We start from the raw sequence: 20,432 nt of genomic DNA, 5'->3' as shown, positions 1-20,432 counted from the left end.
AGGAAAAACAGAGCATCAAGCTTGCATAGTGTAAACTCCTTAAGGATATTTATTGTAGTTAAAAAAAATGCTTAACGTCATGTGTGACAATCATCAAAAACTACAAATCCCACAATGCAATTCAAGATTGTGCATGCATGGTGACATCACAACTTCTGATTCCGCCCTACGCATGTTTAGTCACAAATTAAGTCAGTCATCAGCCGCTTGGATCCCTGGATTATAGAAGTGAGATTTCACTCACACAAGCGATTTGTGTTGCTTTTCTTTAACAAGGTAAACCGAGTCACACAGATTCTATATGCTGTAGTCTGGATTTTCTATTTAAATTTTCATGTATTCACAGACTACCAAGTTTGCGTCTTTATGTGACACATTTTGGTTTCATGATGTTTTTTGAATTTACTCACTAATTTGCTCTTATTTTTCTGTTAGCGCAGCATGCTGTTAAGTAATATAGTAGAAGGTAAGGGGGTAGATTAGATATCGGGGGACAGTGGGGGATGGAAGTAGAAAGTAGGAACCAGAAGCCCCCAAAACACCCTAAGATGCTAGCTTTTTAGGATGGTTAGGCTCCCATGAGGGAGTGTGGGCATATTTGATTCATGGCAAGACATTTTCTATGTGCATCCATAAGTATACAATACATTTTTCATTAAGTAGGAAAGAATCTATACATTGTTTAACTTTTGCAAGTACATTTTTGATTCATTTGTATTGGATTTTGGGGTTTATGGTCAAAAGGTGCAAGTTACAGGTCTTTGGCGAACTGAGAGTTGAATGATCGGCAGGCTTAGGCTTAGAGAGGGGCAGGTCCACCAAATATGCACAATATCTCTATATGCATAGCATACTCAAACATTTAAGAAGGATGGAGATGCATTAGTCTTGAGTGTACCAAGCAAGGAGATTAAACACTGTTTCTATAGAGGTTGTGTTAATGGTGCATGAAGTGACTTTGGACCAAATTTATTGCCACCACCCTTCCTGGATTTAGCGCTTTGCAGATATTTTTCCTACATTGAGATGGAAGTGTGAGCTGTGTGGGTAGTTAAGAGGTTTAAACAGTATGTAAATGCGAAGTTGAGTGCTTTCCACTAAGAAAAGCCCCTAGGTGACTCCAGGCAAACAGAAGAGTAGATGTGACTTAAGTGGTGTCAGACCTTGGCTTGTGACAACTGGCTGGTCATCAATATGGGACGATGACACTCTTAGCCTCACCCTGCACGAAGATGTTTCAGCTGGCAGGACCTCAATGTACAGTGCCTTGAAAAGGTATTCATACCCCTTGAAATTTTCCACATTTTGTCATGTTATAACCAAAAACGTAAATGCTTTTTATTGGGATTTTATGTGATAGACAAATACAAAAGTGGCACATAATTGGGAAGTGGAAGCAAAATGATATTCAACATTTTTACACATAATTATGGTGTGCATTTATATTCAGTCCCCTTTATTCTGATATTCCCAACTAAAATCTAGTGGAATCAATTGCCTTCAGAAGTCACCTAATTAGTAAAAAGAGTCCACCTGTGTGTAATTTATTCTCTGTATATTCACTGTTCTGTGAAGCCCTCAGAAGTTTGTTGGAGAACCTTAGTGAACAAACATGAAGACCAAGGAACACATACTGATCAGGGAAAAAGTTGAGAAGAAGTTTAAAGCAGGATTAGGTTATAAAAAATATCCCAAGCTTTGAACATCTCACAAAGCACTGTTCAATCCATCATCTGGAATGGAAAGAGTATGACACAACTGCAAACCTACCAAGACATGGTCGTCCACCTAAACTGACAGGTCTGGCAAGGAGAGCGGTTGGAGGAGAATCACTTAGCATTCAGGAGAAAGATCAAGACTCATCTCTTTTGATACCAAAGGAGACAGGAACAACAGGCGCCCAGAGGCGATTAAATTCGCATGTGCTGCGCTATATAAGTTTTCATTCATTCATTCATTCATTAATCAGAGAAGAGCCAAGAGGCCCATGGTAACTCTGGAGGAGCTGCAGAGATCCACAGCTCAGGTGGGAGAATCCGTCTATAGGACAACTATTAGTCATGCACTCCACAAATCTGGCCTTTAAGGAAGAGTGACAAGAAGAAAGCCACTGTTGAAAGAAAACCATAAGAAGTCCCATTTGCCACTTGTGAGAAGCCATGTGGGGGACACAGCAAACATGTGGAATCCCTTGTCAGATGAGACCAAAATTTAACTTTTTGGCCTAAAAGCAAAAAGCTATGTGTGGCTTAACATTAACACTGCAAGTTACCATGAACACACCATCCCCAACATGAAGCATGGTGGTGGCAGCATCATGGTGTGGCGATGCTTTTCTTTAGCAGGGACAGGGAAGCTGGTCAGAGTTGATGCGAAGATGGCAAGAGCCAAATACGGGGCAATCTTATAAGAAAACCTAAAAATATATGAAACATACACCATAAAAATATTGAGCATAATCAGTCCAATAAACAATGATAATACCGTAAGTCTTGATCGTTGAAAATCGGTGAAATGATCACAAATGTCACCACAACAAACGTGTACACCTCCACCACACAGAGTGCGTGCTTACCAGAGGGCAAGAAAAATGCGCTTGCGGCTATTAACCCAGACAGGGCCATTTATCCAGGATTTCAACAATCAAGGCTTATTATCATTGTTTATTGGCCTGATTATGATCAATATTTTTATGGTGTATGCTTTATATACAGTGCCTTGCGAAAGTATTCGGCCCCCTTGAACTTTGCGACCTTTTGCCACATTTCAGTCTTCAAACATAAAGATATACAACTGTAATTTTTTTTTAAGAATCAACAAGTGGGACACAATCATGAAGTGGAACGAAATTTATTGGATATTTCAAACTTTAACAAATAAAAAACTGAAAAATTGGGCGTGCAAAATTATTCAGCCCCCTTAAGTTAATACTTTGTAGCGCCACCTTTTGTTGCGATTACAGCTGTAAGTCGCTTGGGGTATGTCTCTATCAGTTTTGAACATCGAGAGACTGAAATTTTTGCCCATTCCTCCTTGCAAAGCAGCTCGAGCTCAGTGAGGTTGGATGGAGAGCGTTTGTGAACAGCAGTTTTCAGTTCTTTCCACAGATTCTTGATTGGATTCAGGTCTGGACTTTGACTTGGCCATTCTAACACCTGGATATGTTTATTTGTGAACCATTCCATTGTAGATTTTGCTTTATGTTTTGGATCATTGTCTTGTTGAAAGACAAATCTCCGTCCCAGTCTCAGGTCTTTTGCAGACTCCATCAGGTTTTCTTCCAGAATGGTCCTGTATTTGGCTCCATCCATCTTCCCATCAATTTTAACCATCTTCCCTGTCCCTGCTGAAGAAAAGCAGGCCCAAACCATGATGCTGCCACCACCATGTTTGACAGTGGGGTTGGTGTGTTCAGGGTGATGAGCCAAGTTGCTTTTACGCCAAACATAACGTTTTGCATTGTTGCCAAAAAGTTCGATTTTGGTTTCATCTGACCAGAGCACCTACTTCCACATGTTTGGTGTGTCTCCCAGGTGGCTTGTGGCAAACTTTAAACGACACTTTTTATGGATATCTTTAAGAAATGGCTTTCTTCTTGCCACTCTTCCATAAAGGCCAGATTTGTGCAGTATACAGGGACTGATTGTTGTCCTATGGACAGAGTCTCCCACCTCAGCTGTGGATCTCTGCAGTTCATCCAGAGCGATCATGGGCCTCTTGGCTGCATCTCTGATCAGTCTTCTCCTTGTATGAGCTGAAAGTTTAGAGGGACGGCCAGGTCTTCGTAGATTTTCAGTGGTCTGATACTCCTTCCATTTCAATATTATCGCTTGCACAGGGCTCCTTGGGATGTTTAAAGCTTGGGAAATCTTTTTGTATCTAAATCCGGCTCTAAACTTCTTCACAACAGTATCTCGGACCTGCCTGGTGTGTTCCTTGTTCTTCATTATGCTCTCTGCGCTTTAAACGGACCTCTGAGACTATCACAGTGCAGGTGCATTTATACGGAGACTTGATTACACACAGGTGGATTCTATTTATCATCATTAGTCATTTAGGTCAACATTGGATCATTCAGAGATCCTCACTGAACTTCTGGAGAGAGTTTGCTGCACTGAAAGTAAAGGGGCTGAATAATTTTGCACGCCCAATTTTTCAGTTTTTTATTTGTTAAAAAAGTTTGAAATATCCAATAAATTTTGTTCCACTTCATGATTGTGTCCCACTTGTTGTCGATTCTTCAAAAAAAAAAATTACAGTTTTATATCTTTATGTTTGAAGCCTGAAATGTGGCAAAAGTTCGCAAAGTTCAAGGGGGCCGAATACTTTCGCAAGGCACTGTATTTTAAGTTTTTTATTATTTCACATATTTTTTTATATACCTTTTTTATAATTTATTTGGTGTATATTCTACCTAGAGCTTGCAGCTCATTGTTCACTTTTGAGTAGGGTGGTTTTTCTATATATAATTAGAAGAAAACCTGTTAGCGTCTGCAAATGACTTGAGACGGGGGTGGAGGTTCATCTTGCAGCAGCTACAATGGAATGGCTTAGATGAAAACATATTCATGTGTTAGAATGGCCCAGTCAAAGTCCAGACCTAAATCCAATTGAGAATCTGTGGCAAAACTTGAAAATTGTTGTCCACAGATGCTCTCCATCCAATCTGACAGAGCTTGAGCTATTTTGCAAAGAAGAATTTGCAAAAATGTCATGCTCTAGATGTGCAAAGCTGGTAGAGACATCCTCAAAAAGACTTGCAGCTGTAATTGCAGCAACATGGGGTTCTACAAAGTATTGACTTGGGGGGCTGAATACAAACGCATGCCATTTTCCTTCCACTTCACAATTATGTTGCACTTTGTGTATCACATAAAATCCCAATAAGAGACATTTACATTTTTGATTGTAACATGACAAAATGTGGAAAATTTCAAGGGGTATGAATATTTTTTCAAGGAACTGTAAGTGCCAGAAGACACAGTGATTGTCAACGGGTTTAGGTAACTATGCAGTCAACTCTCTACACCCCAAATCACTGCCACACGATAGCTATCGGCCTATCAACCATTAACAATAACAATTATGACTGCAATACACCCGGTCACCACAGACAGGAATATTCTAGAGATTTACCATATAGTAGCGCTCTTCAAAGGGACAGGGATTTTTTAAGCTCTGGCATTTAAGACAATGTTTACGATTGTAAAATGTTGTTTAATAAGAAACAAGTAAAATGCTGCAAACAGAATATTTACAGAATAAAGGTGTAGCACTACCCCCAAAGTCAGCTGCTGGTTTGTTTTGGGCGGCATGTTACCTCTAATCCTTCGCCGTTTAGGGTATCAGATGAGAGTTGAGAAAAACTTCAATGTCCACACTTTAGGCTTTTTTTTCTTTGCTTTATTTACCCAACATAGTAAAAGAAATAAAAGTAGTAGTTGAAGAGGTGGAAGGTTAATAGGTAATAGGTTCAGGTGTATAACTTTGTTCAGAAATACTCCTGCTTCCAGCAACGTAGCTTTCGTCACCACTCGAGCCAGAGTGGGTACTGTGCACCCGGACAGGTATCTCTCACCTAGAACTAGCAGCAAGGATGTCACACGGAAACTTGGTAAAGTCTCTGCCACAGACTTCCCCAAAGATGGAGATATATTTGGTCCAGAATCCTCTCAGCACAGGATTAAGCACCCGGATCTCTCTTGAATAAATTCTTGTGAACTCAGACCTGACAGGCGACCATCACTCAGCCTTTTAATAGTAGTGCGTCCTTCGATGAAGTTCATGGCCTCTCCTGAGATACCAGCCTCTTGCTCGGTGCTCTACAAGACAGGTTCTTCATCGAGTGGCTTCCTCCCTCAAGAGGAACAGCACAGGACCACTCTGCAAACATAAACCCAGTCTGACTACCAGGCCTACCTAGTAGATCACAACTCTGGACCAACGTGGTCCTGGAGCCAGGAAAACTTGAACACGCCCCCCCGGCCAGGAGGGCCACAAACGGGGGGTGGTGGGACGACAGACCAGGATCGGCGACGACCCCGAACAAATGACGTCTGTCCCTTAAATACTCCTCCCCAGCATGCACAGCGGGACGATCAACTCCCTCTGGTTGGCTGCTGAAGGGGAACACCCAAAAGACCTTGACCTGACTGCTGCCACCTTCGGCCTGGAGTGAGAACGACACCCCAAACAATAGTGGCCACTCACAGTACAACCATGGCTGGAATAGGGGTCCAAATTTTGTGAAAAATCATACAGTCTGAGTCAACTAACTCTCAGACTACCCTCTAAATATAAAGCAGTGCCAGCTAGAAATTAGCAGGCCGCTAGAAAGGTATTACAAAAGAAAACAAGAGAAAATAAAAGGTGTTTAAGAGTGAAAATACCTAAACTCCTGCTTCTGTGAGTTCAGCAAAGTACAGTCAATAAACAAGATGGATCAGTAAGCTCTCATACATCTTGGCTGATGTTCCTTGTTTGTGATAAGAGATCTAGACTGTTGATTAATTCTCTTTTTCCTGGTTCCTGAGGAAGGTGTGGACCAGAAATGATCTGATCAATCAAAATGTCTGAGAAATGGCCCATGGGATATCAGTGTGTTTATGATCTTGTAGCTGCCATTCCCTCAGATAAAGTTTTCCACATGTACTAAAAGCAGTTCTCCGGTCATCTTTGTAAACATTTGCTGTAGCTGCTGACTTTAAAAAGCCACTCACCTGTCCCAGGATCCAGTGCTGTTCTCACCCGACCAGTTTCTTCACCAGTCTGCGGGTCCAGGTACTAGAATCTTTACTGTGGGCAGACAGCTGTGACTGCTTACAGCTTCACAGTCGAAATCCTACTGAGCATGCGCAAACCACCTCTTGTGAATGGTCCCGCAGTCTTCTGGGACCTGTGATGTGATGCAGAAGACTGAGGGGGAGGAGAACTTCTGATGGGATCCGTCACCCAGCCCCCTCCAAAAAAACAAAGGTGCCAAATAAGATAGGGGGGAGGAGGAGAACCAGCAGAACTTCCTCTATTGGTTGACATTCTGCTTTAATATCTTGGAGTAGTTACAGGTTACATTCTGGAAACTTGTATGTTATTGTCCAGTATGAATATACCATTTGAATTAATCCAAATATGATGGGTATCAGGTGCCTATTTCACCTAGGAAATGTAATGTGTCCAAGCTGCCTCCAGTACCTCCACATATAGTGGTGTTTGGGCTTAAAATGTTATAAAATGCACTTAAGTTTTGATTCTGCAGGTAGGGATAGTCGGCCAGGAATGTAAATTATTTACAACAGATGATGCCCTATAATATTAGCAAAGACAGATCTGCTAAATAGCCAAGGTTTTATTATGGCTATTACAGCCAGACTAGGATGTTTATTGTTCTGATGTTTCTTATTTTGGCCAAGAGGTTGTCCCATCAATGCACCGATAAGGATCTTTGGAATGAAGCTAAATGTTTGTTAAGCCGGCCATAGACATGTCATTTTCAATCCTGCCATTTTCACTTGCATCGGCACCGCTTCCGTCCAGCTGTTTATGTACCATGGTCAGACAGGAATCGGTTAAGTGGTTAAACCGATCTGCTACATTCCCATCATCTCCTTAAAAGATACTAGAACAAACCTTAAATTAGCTTAGGACTCTTTACTGTCCCCCTCTTTCCCTGGCAACACATGTATGCCCCAAACCAACAAAATCTGCGAAAGCAGTGTAATGCTGGGGGTAGTCCTGAACTGCCCCTCAAAGTAGCTATCTAAATAGACATTTTGGTAAATAAAATATCTTAATGAATGTCAAAACTTACAGAAAATAATTATTGAATAAAATACAATCTACTTATACTACAGGCAATTACAAAACTGGTTTATTTGATAACTTCAGTAAACAGTCACCAATGCTCAAGCCAGGGATGAAAACCAGTGATGAAGGTGCACGGTGGCCTCTGGGTGACCCCCTTCTGCAGCATAAAACTCTCTTCTTCCACTGAAAAGATACGGCTTTAGTGTGCAGAGAAAGAAGTGTGTCTCCGTACAGATTTACTAGACACATTGCTCATTTCATCTAAGGTCTCAAGCATGGCTTCCCTTTTACTGTTTGCCAGAGCCTATAAAATCAAAGTCGCTGTGACATTTACAGCAATAAATGTAATGTTATCTGCTACTTCCCCCCTCTTATTGATAACATTTGTTTACCATGTATTGTAAAATATGAACATAAAAAAATAAGTTTGTAGAACAATTGTAATTTTTACATGACTGAGCAACCTTTTCTCCATATGTTAAAACCATGGATACATTTTTTGTAGCCCAAACATTCAGTAAAGCAAGAGCATAAAATGATGCTTAGAAATGTGATACACATTTTCATTTCACACTTCATCAGTTTTTACAACCATGCCTCGGTGAAATGTAAGACCAGGCCTGGAATACTGCCACAATCACCAAGGCATAAATTGGAAAGCAAGTCACTAGAATATTCTCTTATTTTAATTAATTTTCTCGCACACTCTAAGAAATATAGAATTTTATGACAAAATGTATAAGGGTGTGGTGGACAGATCCTGCATGCTTTATACCATATTGTGTGTTGTGTTAAAGCTAAACTCTGGAGACATTTCTAAATGACCCTTGCAGTGGGTCTCCCCTCAAATTGCTTAGTTTAAATACAAAGGGAATCATACAAAGCAGATTTACCTTTTCCCTCACTCCTGCAGGCTTCCTGGTCTCTTCCAAAGCCACTTCTCGAGTGTTCCATTGGTCATAGACACTCTGATGTCATTGTGTACAGTGAAGAGGCCTGAAGTATTGCAAGGTAAGTGAGGATGCAAAAATCCCACCACCCAGAAGAGGAAAGTGAAGGATACAATAAATAAAAATGTTTTTTAATGGTAGCCTAAAGAAGTTCAAGCATTTTACCCTAGCGGCCCAGGTAGGGGGAGCAGGGCACTGCAAGGTTAGTTTTGAAATTTCCCTAGAGTTCAGCTTTAAAGTCTACTTGTCATCTATACATGCAATGGAATTATTTTTATAGCTGGAATGAACCAGCAGAACACATTTTCCCGATTAACATACAACCACTCCCAAAGATGTTGGATTCAAGGGGCTTTATGAGCAACATACTAAAGTTTCCCCTATAGCAACCATACATTTTTTAACTTTCAGACTTGCATATAAAAAAGAAAGAAAACGTTTTTCGCAGTTAAGACCTTTTGTTTTGAACTATTTTTATCTAACTGACCCAAGTTACAGTGCCCTTAAGCCAATCATAATCTGCTGATGTTATTCTCTCACTTACATCAGTTCCTGCTAATATCACTGAAAAAAGTGAACACAGTCCTTTCCGCAATAAAATACTTGGCTCCTGAGGAGGGCGCTTGGTACTGGGCTATGTGTTGAACCTTAGCACCTTATGATTAAACCTGGTGGGCGGGGTGAAATGCATCAAGGTGTGTGGTGGAGACATGTAGACTGAGGCCCTTCCTTATGGTTTATTCACAGTCCTTTCCGCAATAAAATACTTTGCTCCGGAGGAAGGAGCTTGGTACTGGGCTATGTGTTGAACCTTAGCACCTTATGATTAAACCTGGTGGGCGGGGTGAAATGCATCAAGGTGTGTGTGGTGGAGACATGTAGACTGAGGCCCTTCCTTATGGTTTTTCACCTGGGCTGGTCGAGAAGTGGCGATCCATTCCTCTTTAAGCCTAGTACACACGATTATTATTTTTGGTCAACCCAGCAGGTTGATCGAAAAAAAACAAAAACTGGAATCTCTGGTCAGAGCCGCTGTACTAACAATCCAATGTTAGTACATCAATCTTCCCTGCTGTTCTGAGGATGGCCCGAAAACTCCAGTCAGCGCTCTCAGCCATTGGCTAAGAGCGGATCGGGAGCCGGTTGGCTGCTGGTTTTCCAGCATGCTCGTCCAACATGTCAGCCAAATAGCTGCCATACACATGGGCCCAATGGTGGCTGTTTTTTATTGACATTCGGCCCGTGTGTACTATGCTTTACATTTACTAGCCCTCTGGATTTGTATCAGGATAAGCCTGGACCCCATGTTCTGGGACACAGGGATATACTTTAATCTCTACTGTGAGTGGTACAGGTCACTACCTCCTTCACTGTTTATTTATTTTAGCTGAAAAAAGAAACAAATGTTCTTTTTGTTAAGCAGTAGAAAATAAACGATAATTAATCATATGACCTATACCAGTTTTGTCTATTAAAGCTTTCATCTATAAATGAGCTGCATGGTAATGTTGCAATCAAGAAAACCAGAGTTAGTACTCAACGGCAACTCCTTTTCCAGTAGTCTTCCAGGACAGCCCTTGAGAGATGGAGTCCCTCCCATCGACACAGGAAACACATTGCCAATCAGTTCCTCAGGTCCCTGGTCAGTCATTTACCAAGAACCGAAGGATGGAACTGAAAAACATAACCACAACAGGTAAACATATTAATGCATCAACATAATTTAAGGGTGGGATCGTGCTGTCCTGGAAGACTACTGGAAAAGGAGTTACCGGTGAGTACCAACTCCGATTTTCCCCAGTCATCTTCCAGGACAGCCCTTGAGATGATCTTCAAGTACTCACCAGATTAGGGGGGGGGGGAGACCACAGCTTGGAGGACTTTCCTCCCAAAAGCCTGATCCTGACTGGACATTAAGTCTAGTCTATAATGCCTTGTAAAGGTGGAGAAGCTTGTCCACGTGGCTGCTTTACCTATTTGCTCCGGGGTGGCACCAGCTTTTTCAGCCCAGGATGCCGAAAGTGCCCTTGTGGAGTGGGCTTTAACACCCCAGGAGGATCTTTATTTAGTATTTTATAACTTTCTGCTATAGCTAGCCTGATCCACCTAGCTATAGTGACCTTAGAAGCTTTTTGTCCCTTACGCTGTCCAGAAAAAAGTACAAACAAATAATATGCCAGTCTAAAGATTTGGTTGCATCTCAGTACTCTAGGATACACCTTCATACATTTAATAGATGAAACTGCCTTTATTTTTCATTTGAGGCGTTCTGGCAAAAAGAAGGGAGAACAATGTCTTGAGACCTGTGGAATTTGGATGCTACCTTCGGCAAGAACCCAGGATCTGTTTTTAAGATAACTCTGTCTTCAAGGATCTGAAGGAAGGGCTCTCTAATGGAGAGAGCTTGGATTTCACTCCGAGATAGGTTCGAATGGAGCCCCCAAGAAGGCTTTGAGGATGACCGACAGGTCCCAAGTTGGATTTACCTTGATCTTAGCTGGGTTCTAGTGATTGTTTTACAGAACCTAGAAATAAGAGGATCCCTTATCTACCCCATCCTGTAGAAACTGCAAGATATTTGTTATATCTTTGTTAGGTTTTCCCTGATCCACAACCAGAAATTATATTTTTTCCAAATTTTACTGTAAATAGCTTGAGTGACTGGTTTTTGACTCTGAAGCAGGGATTGAATGACTTTTTCTGATAACCCCTTGTCCCTCAAAATCTCTTCCTCAGTAACCATGCTGAAAGTTTCACCATGGGTACTTGAGGATGTAAGAGGGGTCCTGTGACAGGAGGTCTTGTCTGCATGGGAGCCTCAAAGGTGGTTGATCTGTCAACTTCAGTAATGTTGTGAACCAAGGTCTCTTGGACCAAAAAGGTGCCACTATTATTAAACATGTTTCTTCTGCCAGAAACTTGGCCAAGACCCTCGGAATGAGGTGAAGCAGTGGAAACACATAGGCAGACTGAAGGTCCGGGTATCTGTAAGGCATCTACATCCCAGTGTTGATCTCCTGGGCATAGAGAGCAGAAATTGGGAACTTTTGTTATTCTCTTTGTTTGCAAACAAATCTATCCCTGGGATCCCCCAGTGAGCTGTTAGGAGGTTGAAAACATCCATATGTAGAGACCATTCTTGATTTGAAACTAGTTGTCGACTCAAGAAGTCTGCAGTGTTGTTCTGTTTGCCCCTCAAGTGTATTGCGGAGATGGATCTTAGATGAACTTCTGCCCATTGAAACATCTGTTTTGCTACTAACCCTTTAACGAGGACTTCTGGTACCTCCCTGCTTGTTTACATAAGCTACCGCCATCATATTGTCTGATCGGACTTGAAGGTGGTGACCTTGTAGCTTGTCCTGAAATGCTAGTAGAGCTCTTAGTATTGCCGTTAACTCCTTCCAATTGGAAGAAAACGTTTTCTCTTCTGGTGTCCACCTGCCCTGTGCCCAGAATTCCTTGAGATGGGCTCCCCAACCCCAACTGCTTGCATCCGTGGTCAGAAGGGATGTTATAGGTAGGACCCAGAGAACCCCTTTGTTTAGGTTCTCTTTGTCCTTCCACCACCAGAGAGAACGTTTCACATTGGTGGGGATCGATATGGATTCCTCTAGACCTTTGTCCTTTATCCGTTCCAACAGAAATCTCTGAAGGGTCTCTCTGGTGGAACCTGGCCCATTGCACAGCTGGGATGGCTTCCGTCATCAGACCAAGTGCTGACATGACCTCCTTTACTGTGCAATTGTGGCTGGTTTGAAGGAAAGACATCCTCTGAATCAGATTCGATATCTTTTCTTCCGGCAAGACTATCTTTTGTTCTACAGATAATATTCTGTACTTGGGTTACAAAATACTATGTGTTGGAGTTGTTTTGTATTTCTCTAGACTGACAATCCACCCCAAGCGTCTCAGGTTGTGTTGTGTTAACTCTAAATCCTGGCAGAGTTACTTCTCTGAGTGGGCTGTGAGGAGTAAGTCATCTAAGCTAGTTGCTTTGAAGAGCATTGAGAACTTTTTCAAGAGCTTTTCCCTAGAAGTGCCTGCTTAGAGGTGTTCTTCCAACTGTGATAACCAGAACGCCAAGTTCCTAGAAACACAGGAAGTGGCTAATGTTGGTTTCAGTCCTGCCATTGAAGCATCCCAAGCCCTTTTTAAGACTATGTCTTTCTATCCATTGGGTCCTTTAAGTGTCCCATATCTTCAAAGGTCAGATCCGACCGTTTTGATACCTTGGATAGAGGGGCATCATGCTTAGGATTTTTATTCCAGACTGCCTCTGGGTTCTGGTCAAAGGGAAACCACCTTTTGAGAAAGTTCAGGAAGAAAGTTTTTTATCCGGCTCAGCCCATTCTTTGCGAACTAGATCAGAGAGCACACTGTAAACAGGGAACACTTTGGCCTTCTTTTTGCCCAGGGCAGCATACATCTTGTCATGCCTGGATAATTGAGCCTCTTCCTCCTCAATCTCCAGTGTATCATAGATAGCACTCAATAATTCATCATCCTCCTCAATAGATAATTTATATATTTTGATTTTGTTAGCTACGACCTGATCTTCCTCCTGGTCAGAGTCAGAAGATTCAAGCCTAACCAACCCGGGGCTATGCTCCCTCACTCTACGGGGCTCCCCGGAGCTAGATATTGTGGGGCTTGGTGAAGGGGAAACTGCAGCTGTGCTATTGGTGGAAGCAGACACATTAACATTTGAAATAAAGTCCCTAAGAGATTTAAAAGTTGATGCCATCTCTTCCTTAAATGAGCTAAGGAACTTGGCCAAGGGGGAGTCTGCCTCAGATTTCAACAAGCGTGCAACACATTGCCTGCATAAGGTTTTGTCAGAGCCTGAGGATAATTTGCTTCCACAATTAGGGCACTTCCTGCGGCCTGACTTGTCCTCCCTTGAAGCCTCCTTAGCCTGTAATGGAAAAAAGATAGATGGACTTAAAATCAACCCTTTTCCCCTTTAAGAGACACCCGTGCTGCCACCACTACTGTTGCTTCCCAGGACAGTATCATCCATCACCATGGAGCAACTATACCCAGTCACCACACCTAGCCTACAAACAACACCAGTACAGTGCTTGCCCAGCAGTCTACCCGCTAGTCCGGTACCGCTGGACGCAGGTCAGGGATGAGTAGGCCCAGCGCAGGCTTTTTCACTCCTCCATGCGCCCTGGAGACCCGGAACCGGAAGTATTGGCGCACAGTGATGACGCGATTCCGTCGGAAATGAAGCATCAGCGTCTCCGACCCCCACTGCGACCACAGCAAGAAACTGGTATGGATGGATCCACTCACCCTGCTCCTGAGGGAACCGCGCCATTCTGCCACTGGCTCACATCGGCACCGGGAAGAGGAGGAAAACGGGTCTGCTCCAATATTGCTGGACGGTAACCGAGCCCCAGCACCTAAAGGTGAGACTTCCTAGGAGCCGAACGGATAGGACCCAGTCCTCCTATACAGCTTCCATTCCGTGCAGGCAGCCCCTGAGAGATGAAGTCCTTTCTCCATGTTCCTCTGGCAACATGTTCCTCCGACGGAGGAATAACAATGACTGACCAGGGCCCGCCTTTTGAACTGATTGGCAATGTGTTTCCTATTGTCGATGGGAGGGACTCCATCTCTCAAGGGCTGTCCTGGAAGACGACTGGGGAAATGTCTGTTTCATACAGTACACAAATAACTTCGAGAATGTGTCGGGTAAAGAACATACAAGCTGCCAATAAGGACTTATTATTGAAGATGTATTCTCTATTGGTGTCATTGTAATCTTTCACCATTTGGCAAGAGTCTGTCCTGGAGGATACATGTACAAATCAAGCGTCAAAACACCTTTTACTTTTAATGGCAGAACTTTGCATTATGCAGCTTACTTATGATTTTTATGTGTTAGTTTCCATTGCAGATCAATATGCAATTTACGCGGCTGGCTGTGAAAAGCTGATGTTAGCCTCATTATTTACCTTTGGCCCCCTGAAAGATACTGCTGCTTGCCATGGGAAAATATTACCAAAAAACCCTTGCATCTTCATACTCTGTAAATAATAAATGACTTTTCTCTGTACATTTGGTTTAGTTTAATTTGTCCCACTGCTTCCAAGCTGATGCCAAAAGGTAAACATTGCAAAAGCACATCCTTAGGATTTAGACACATGCACTGAGTACTGCAGCTTTTGTATGAGCACAGACTCATTTACACATATATAGACAGCACTGTAAACATCTAAGGCATAACCCTTCTTGCTCACCTTTAGAAAGTTTGAATAAAAACAGAATCTCAATGCTATTCACACGCTCAGTATGAAAAGCAAACCGGCATACATATCATCTCCTCAGGGGAAAACATTACTATTGTTAAAACATAAAGCATATATTTCTTCCTGCAAAGAAACTCATGGCTAGAGTTTGCATTGCTGAAGGTTTTTCTCTTGGAGCAAATACAAATTTACAATACAAGTTATTTCTGAAATTGGCTAAAATTTACTGGAACAGATCCAGGCATTCCTCCAGCTTGAGTGCTTTTACAAAACTATAGGGGTAGCATAAAGTTTAATTGGAAACTGGAACTTGAAACCTGAGCTTACAAGATTTATATATATATACCGTATATGCAGTATAAACATTGATCTGCCCAGATTGGTTACTGCCAACACACATTAGTGTAGAGTTCAAATGTCAAACACACACTTAAGGACTGGGGATTACCTGTGCTAAGCAAACATATACTGTATATAGAAGTATTTATTGTAGTCAAGTGTTATACCGTGTTAGCCTTTGATAAATGCAGAAAGTTTGAAGTTTAGGAAATACCCTTTATTAACTAACTTGAGTTATTAATTATGCAAGTATTCGGCATAACTTCAATCCCTTCTTCTCTGGGCCGAGTCCTGCTGTCTGTCAGTGGACGCAGCAGGACATGGGAGCGCGGAAAAACACTTCTCCATTGGGGCACTCTATGCAGGTAGGAGCCAGGAGCGCCTCGGGGGGACCCCAGAAGAGGATGACTTGCACAGGAGGAGGCAAGTATGACATGTTTTTCATAAAAAAAAAAAACACAAAAAACAACTTTACAACCCCTGTAAGTTATCCGAGAGCTTGCATCAAGTTAGCCAATAAAGAGTATCACATAAGGCTCTTGCACACAAGAGGGCAGTAACTGCAGCCATATTTCCTCTGCCCATGCAGCACAAGCACAGGACATAGCCTGCCACTGAAACACATATTTTTTATATAATATATATATATATATATATATATATATATATATATATATATATATATATATATATATACATATACACACACACACACACACACACACACACACCACACACCGTATATAGCGGTGCTAACCTAACCAAGGGTAGAGTGTAAGGGCGTATGCTAGAAAAGAAAAATATCCAATTTTTTGGTGTACAACTGCAATAATGCCTGTCTGTGTGCAAGAGCTTTTAACCGTCAAGCTTTTGGTAAAGAAATATTTGTGAATAACCCCCCCCCCAAAAAAAAATATATATATATATATTTAGAACTCCAATATATAGTTACATGAGTAGCTGACTAAAGTGAGATAAACATGACACAATAATCTGTTTTTAATAATGAAATGTTTTACCAGTCTCTGTGCCAAGTTTTGCACAGAACTGCCTATGTTCCCTCAGCCTTCATCTCCCCAAGCCTACATTTGGAAGATTTTATATGGATTTTTTTGGGATCACACAGATCAATAAACACCACCATTCTTTTTACTCAGGATTTTACACAAATGGGTTTAATTTACTAAAGTAACATTTTGTCCCTAAGCAAAGTCAATGTTCAATATGCATTTACCATAGTGTATAATTTGAAACCATGTCTACTTTAATTTTCAAATTCCCTTGCACATGATGTGGTTTCCAAAGTGAAGCAGATAGTCTGGCACACTGAGCTCAAAGCAGGTTTGTGATTTAAGTGCAGCACAGGCAATATGTGGTCAGCCCAAACAGGAGGTTAGGACGACACTGGATTTCTGGCAGATCAACAGGTAATTTTTTTTCTACTTGGTGTTCCTAAAGGGAGAAAACTAATTTTAATCTACAATTCAATTTGTGCTTGGCTTTCTGTACTGGAGATAGACAAAACATGTTCAAAAGTACATCATTTCCAAAAAAATGTTAAAGTTAGAAACTTACCTGAGGTAGACCTGAAACTTCTCCTTTCTCTAGAGGCTTGGTGATGGAGGGAGTATACATCTTTGACTCCAACAAAGGTTTTGACTTCATGTAATGCTTTCCTGTTTCATATATATCTACTTCAACCATCTTCCCCATAAAGGCTGGATCCTTAGGAACAAGGACCTTAAAAAAAAAAAAAAAATCATAAAAAAATAAAAGCAGGAAAGATATCCAAATACGGAAAACGTTTAGAGCAGAACTGTTACTAGAAAAACGGCACTGGTCATCTCACTCACAGGGCTGGTGCCACTTTTTTCTCGCTCCACTTGCTGATAACAAAAATCCCACATGCGCAGTCCGACCAAAATGTTAATTTTGTTCAACTCTGCATAAACAGCAAGAGCAAAAACCAGTCAGGCTTTGGCAATGTAATTTGTCAGACCCTTTTTTTTTGCGAATAAAGATTCTGTGAGCTGACAAAGGTGCAAACTATTTTTTGTAGTGGACATGGAATCTCGTAGGAGCTGCTCCACAGCCAGTAAATATGCTGTAATGTCAGGTTAACACACTCAATGAGATGAGGAACTGTGTGAAGGCACAGCAGAGAATGTGCATTATTTTTTACTGAAGCCAACTGCTATACTTCTTTTCACCTTGAAAAAAATGTACATCTAGTATAATATTGGACCAGAGCATGAATTTAAGCTGTTTTTTTTTTTACCGGTTCCCGACTCCTGTACATATATACGTCGGCAGAATGGTACGGCTGGGCAAAGTAACATATATACATGTCACATTCGAAATTCCTGTTGTGGGCGCGCCCCTGCCGCGAGCTCCGTGACCGTGCCGCAGACTCAATGTCCGCTGTTGTCCCATGATCAGGTCACAGAGCTGCAGAACGGGGAGAGGCAAGTGTAAACAAGCCTCTTCCCATTCTGCCTAGTGACACTGTCACTGATTATCTGTTCCATCTCATCAAGAGCAGCGATCAGTGACGTCACACGTAGCCACGCCCCCCAACAGTTAGAATCACTCCCTAGGACACACTTAACCCCTTCTGCGCCCCCTAGTGGTTAACCCCTTCACTGCCAGTCACATTTACACAGTAATCAGTGCATTTTTATAGCACTGTTCGCTGTATAAATTTGAATGGTCCCAAATGTGTCAAAAGTGTCCGATGTGTGCGCCATAATGTCGCAGTCACGATAAAATCACTGATCTCCACCATTACTAGTTTAAAAAAAAAAATAATAAAAATGCCATAAAACTATCCCCTATTTTGTAGATGCTATAACTTTTGCGCATGCCAATCAAACGCTTATTACAATTTTTTTTTACCAGAAATATGTAGAAGAATACATATCGGCCTAAACTGTGGGAAATTTTTTTTTTTTTTTAGAGATCTTTTGGGGATATTTATTATAGTAAAAAGTAAAAAATAAAGCATTTTTTCCCAAATTGTCGCTCTGCTTTTCTTTATAGCGCAAAAAATAAAAACCGCAGAGATGATCAAATACCACCAAAATAAAGCTCTGTTTGTGGGAGCCACGTTGCACGTTGTCAGTTAAAGCGGCGCAGTGCCGAACCGCAAAAAGTGCTCTGGTATTTAGCCAGCCAAATGGTCCGGGGGTGAAGTGGTTAATTAAAATACCTCTTTAATAACTACCCCATGTTAGTGTGAAACCCTGGGCAATGTCTGGCTTATTCAACAGTGTATGTGGAAAAGTGGGGTCGGGGGGGGGGGGGGGAACCAAAGGAACTGGTAAGGATATAAATGTAAAAGTGGACCATTATCCCTCCTGCGATTGCCGAGTTAGATTTGCAATAATTATTTGTCCGCAGTTTTAGGTGTCAGTAATTGTGAAAGAAACATATAAATTAATAACTAACCCAGTAGACACTGGCTGAGAAACACCCACATGGGCTATCTCACATCACTTAATGGATCACTAAAAAGGTTGGCTGGCGACTTCCCGTAAAGGCAGCGAGTAAGTGCAAGCCCTGTTCTACAGATGTCCCTCACAGATGTTCTACAGATGTCCCTCACAGATGTTCATCTAAAATCCAATGAGCGAGCTGGAATAGACACACACAAAGCTACACAAGCTATGTCACTGTAGATATACAGAGCTGTAGGGTTATGTGAATAATACCAATAATTAAACAAAATTAAAACTTGGTAAAGTATTTAAAGCCACCCAAAAGGGCAAGGTCTGCTTTAAGCACTCTTACCCCATTTTTTGTGTGTGTGTGTGTGGGGGGGGGGAGCTGGTACTTCATTTTGACAGGTACCCGCTCCCACACCTAGGTGATCCGATGGGAAGTTGTCCTCTCCCCTTCCCTCTCTGCATTCTTCTGGGACACGTCACAGATCCCAGAAAACTGCTGGATCTTTCAGCAGGCGCAGTGCAACTCACACACACAGTGTGTGCATCCAGCTGTGAAGCCGCAAGCTGTCACAGCTAGGTGCCCACAGTTGAAATGTTGGCGACAGGGAGAGGAGAGGGAGAGAAGTGATGGTTCGGGTGACTACATCGCTGGATCCTGGGACAGGTGTGTGTTTATTAAAAGTCAGCAGCTACACTTTTTGTAGCTGCTGACTTTTAATAAACACAAAAAGACTGGAACTCCTCTTTAACTGTTCTCCAAGAATGCACGAACAGCAATTGTAGCTCAAGGAAAAAATAAAATATTAAAATTAAAAAAGTGGCATTCAGAGCTGCAATTTGATAATGTTGTACATCTCTTGGGGAGTCTAATAAGGTTTAGAAACACCACAAAACCTCCTGTTGTAAAAACATAAACATCCAAAAGGGAGAATCAGCTACTAGAGAAAATAGATAAGCCAATGCAATTTAGCTGTCTCACAGATTACCACCTAAATAGATATACGACGAGGGAGGGGATTGTTTTCAATGGGTAACCTGCTTATAGACTTGCATTTTGAGAAAGAGGAGTTAAGCTCAATCACTATGTAGCACTGCAAAGTAGGAAAAACAAACACTACTTAATGACCAAAATAGGACGGCCCTAATATACATTTAAAATTATCAATACACAGATAGTTTTTTAAAAGGAAACTTGTACTGAAAGAGATATGGAGGCTGCTGTAACTGGGCTCCTTTTTTAAAGTCAAGTTGCCCAGATGTTATACTGATCCTCTGGGTGCAAGAATAAGTCGCTGACCCATAGCAATTATGCATCAAATGAGGTCAGAACATTTGTATTCTGTTCCTGATCAGTGAATTATAAAGTAAAATAAAACAAAAAAAAAACACAGTTTCATCCTGACAACTATGCTGACAGAAGGTGATGGGATGTATATGTTTCTATGATACCAAGTTTAATTTAAACGTTTTGACACACACACAGATAAAATTAGCTAATCCAGCTAAGCTGTTTTAAGTGTAAAACATCTCAACAATATTGAAAAATCTATACATATTCTTTTTAACTATACCTAACCCTAATCTTAATGTGGACATAGTCCTTAAGGCCTGGTTCACACTGGTACGATTTGAGA

At 41.6% G+C, this 20,432-nt stretch overlaps 1 protein-coding gene across 1 annotated transcript in view; it reads right to left on the bottom strand.

Moving 5' to 3' along the window:
• The window catches only part of CDKAL1 (CDK5 regulatory subunit associated protein 1 like 1), a 947,145-nt gene that overhangs the window by 71,333 nt on the left and 855,380 nt on the right, over nt 1-20,432 (bottom strand). Inside the window, exon 18 of the mRNA XM_040353785.1 lies at nt 16,928-17,092. Within this exon, the coding sequence (XP_040209719.1) occupies nt 16,928-17,092 (165 nt within the window). The remainder of the gene's footprint in view (nt 1-16,927; nt 17,093-20,432) is intronic.

Source organism: Rana temporaria, chromosome 5 (genome assembly GCF_905171775.1).
Source record: "Rana temporaria chromosome 5, aRanTem1.1, whole genome shotgun sequence".
NCBI lineage: Eukaryota > Metazoa > Chordata > Amphibia > Anura > Ranidae > Rana > Rana temporaria.
This window is presented reverse-complemented; position numbering and strand designations above follow the sequence as displayed.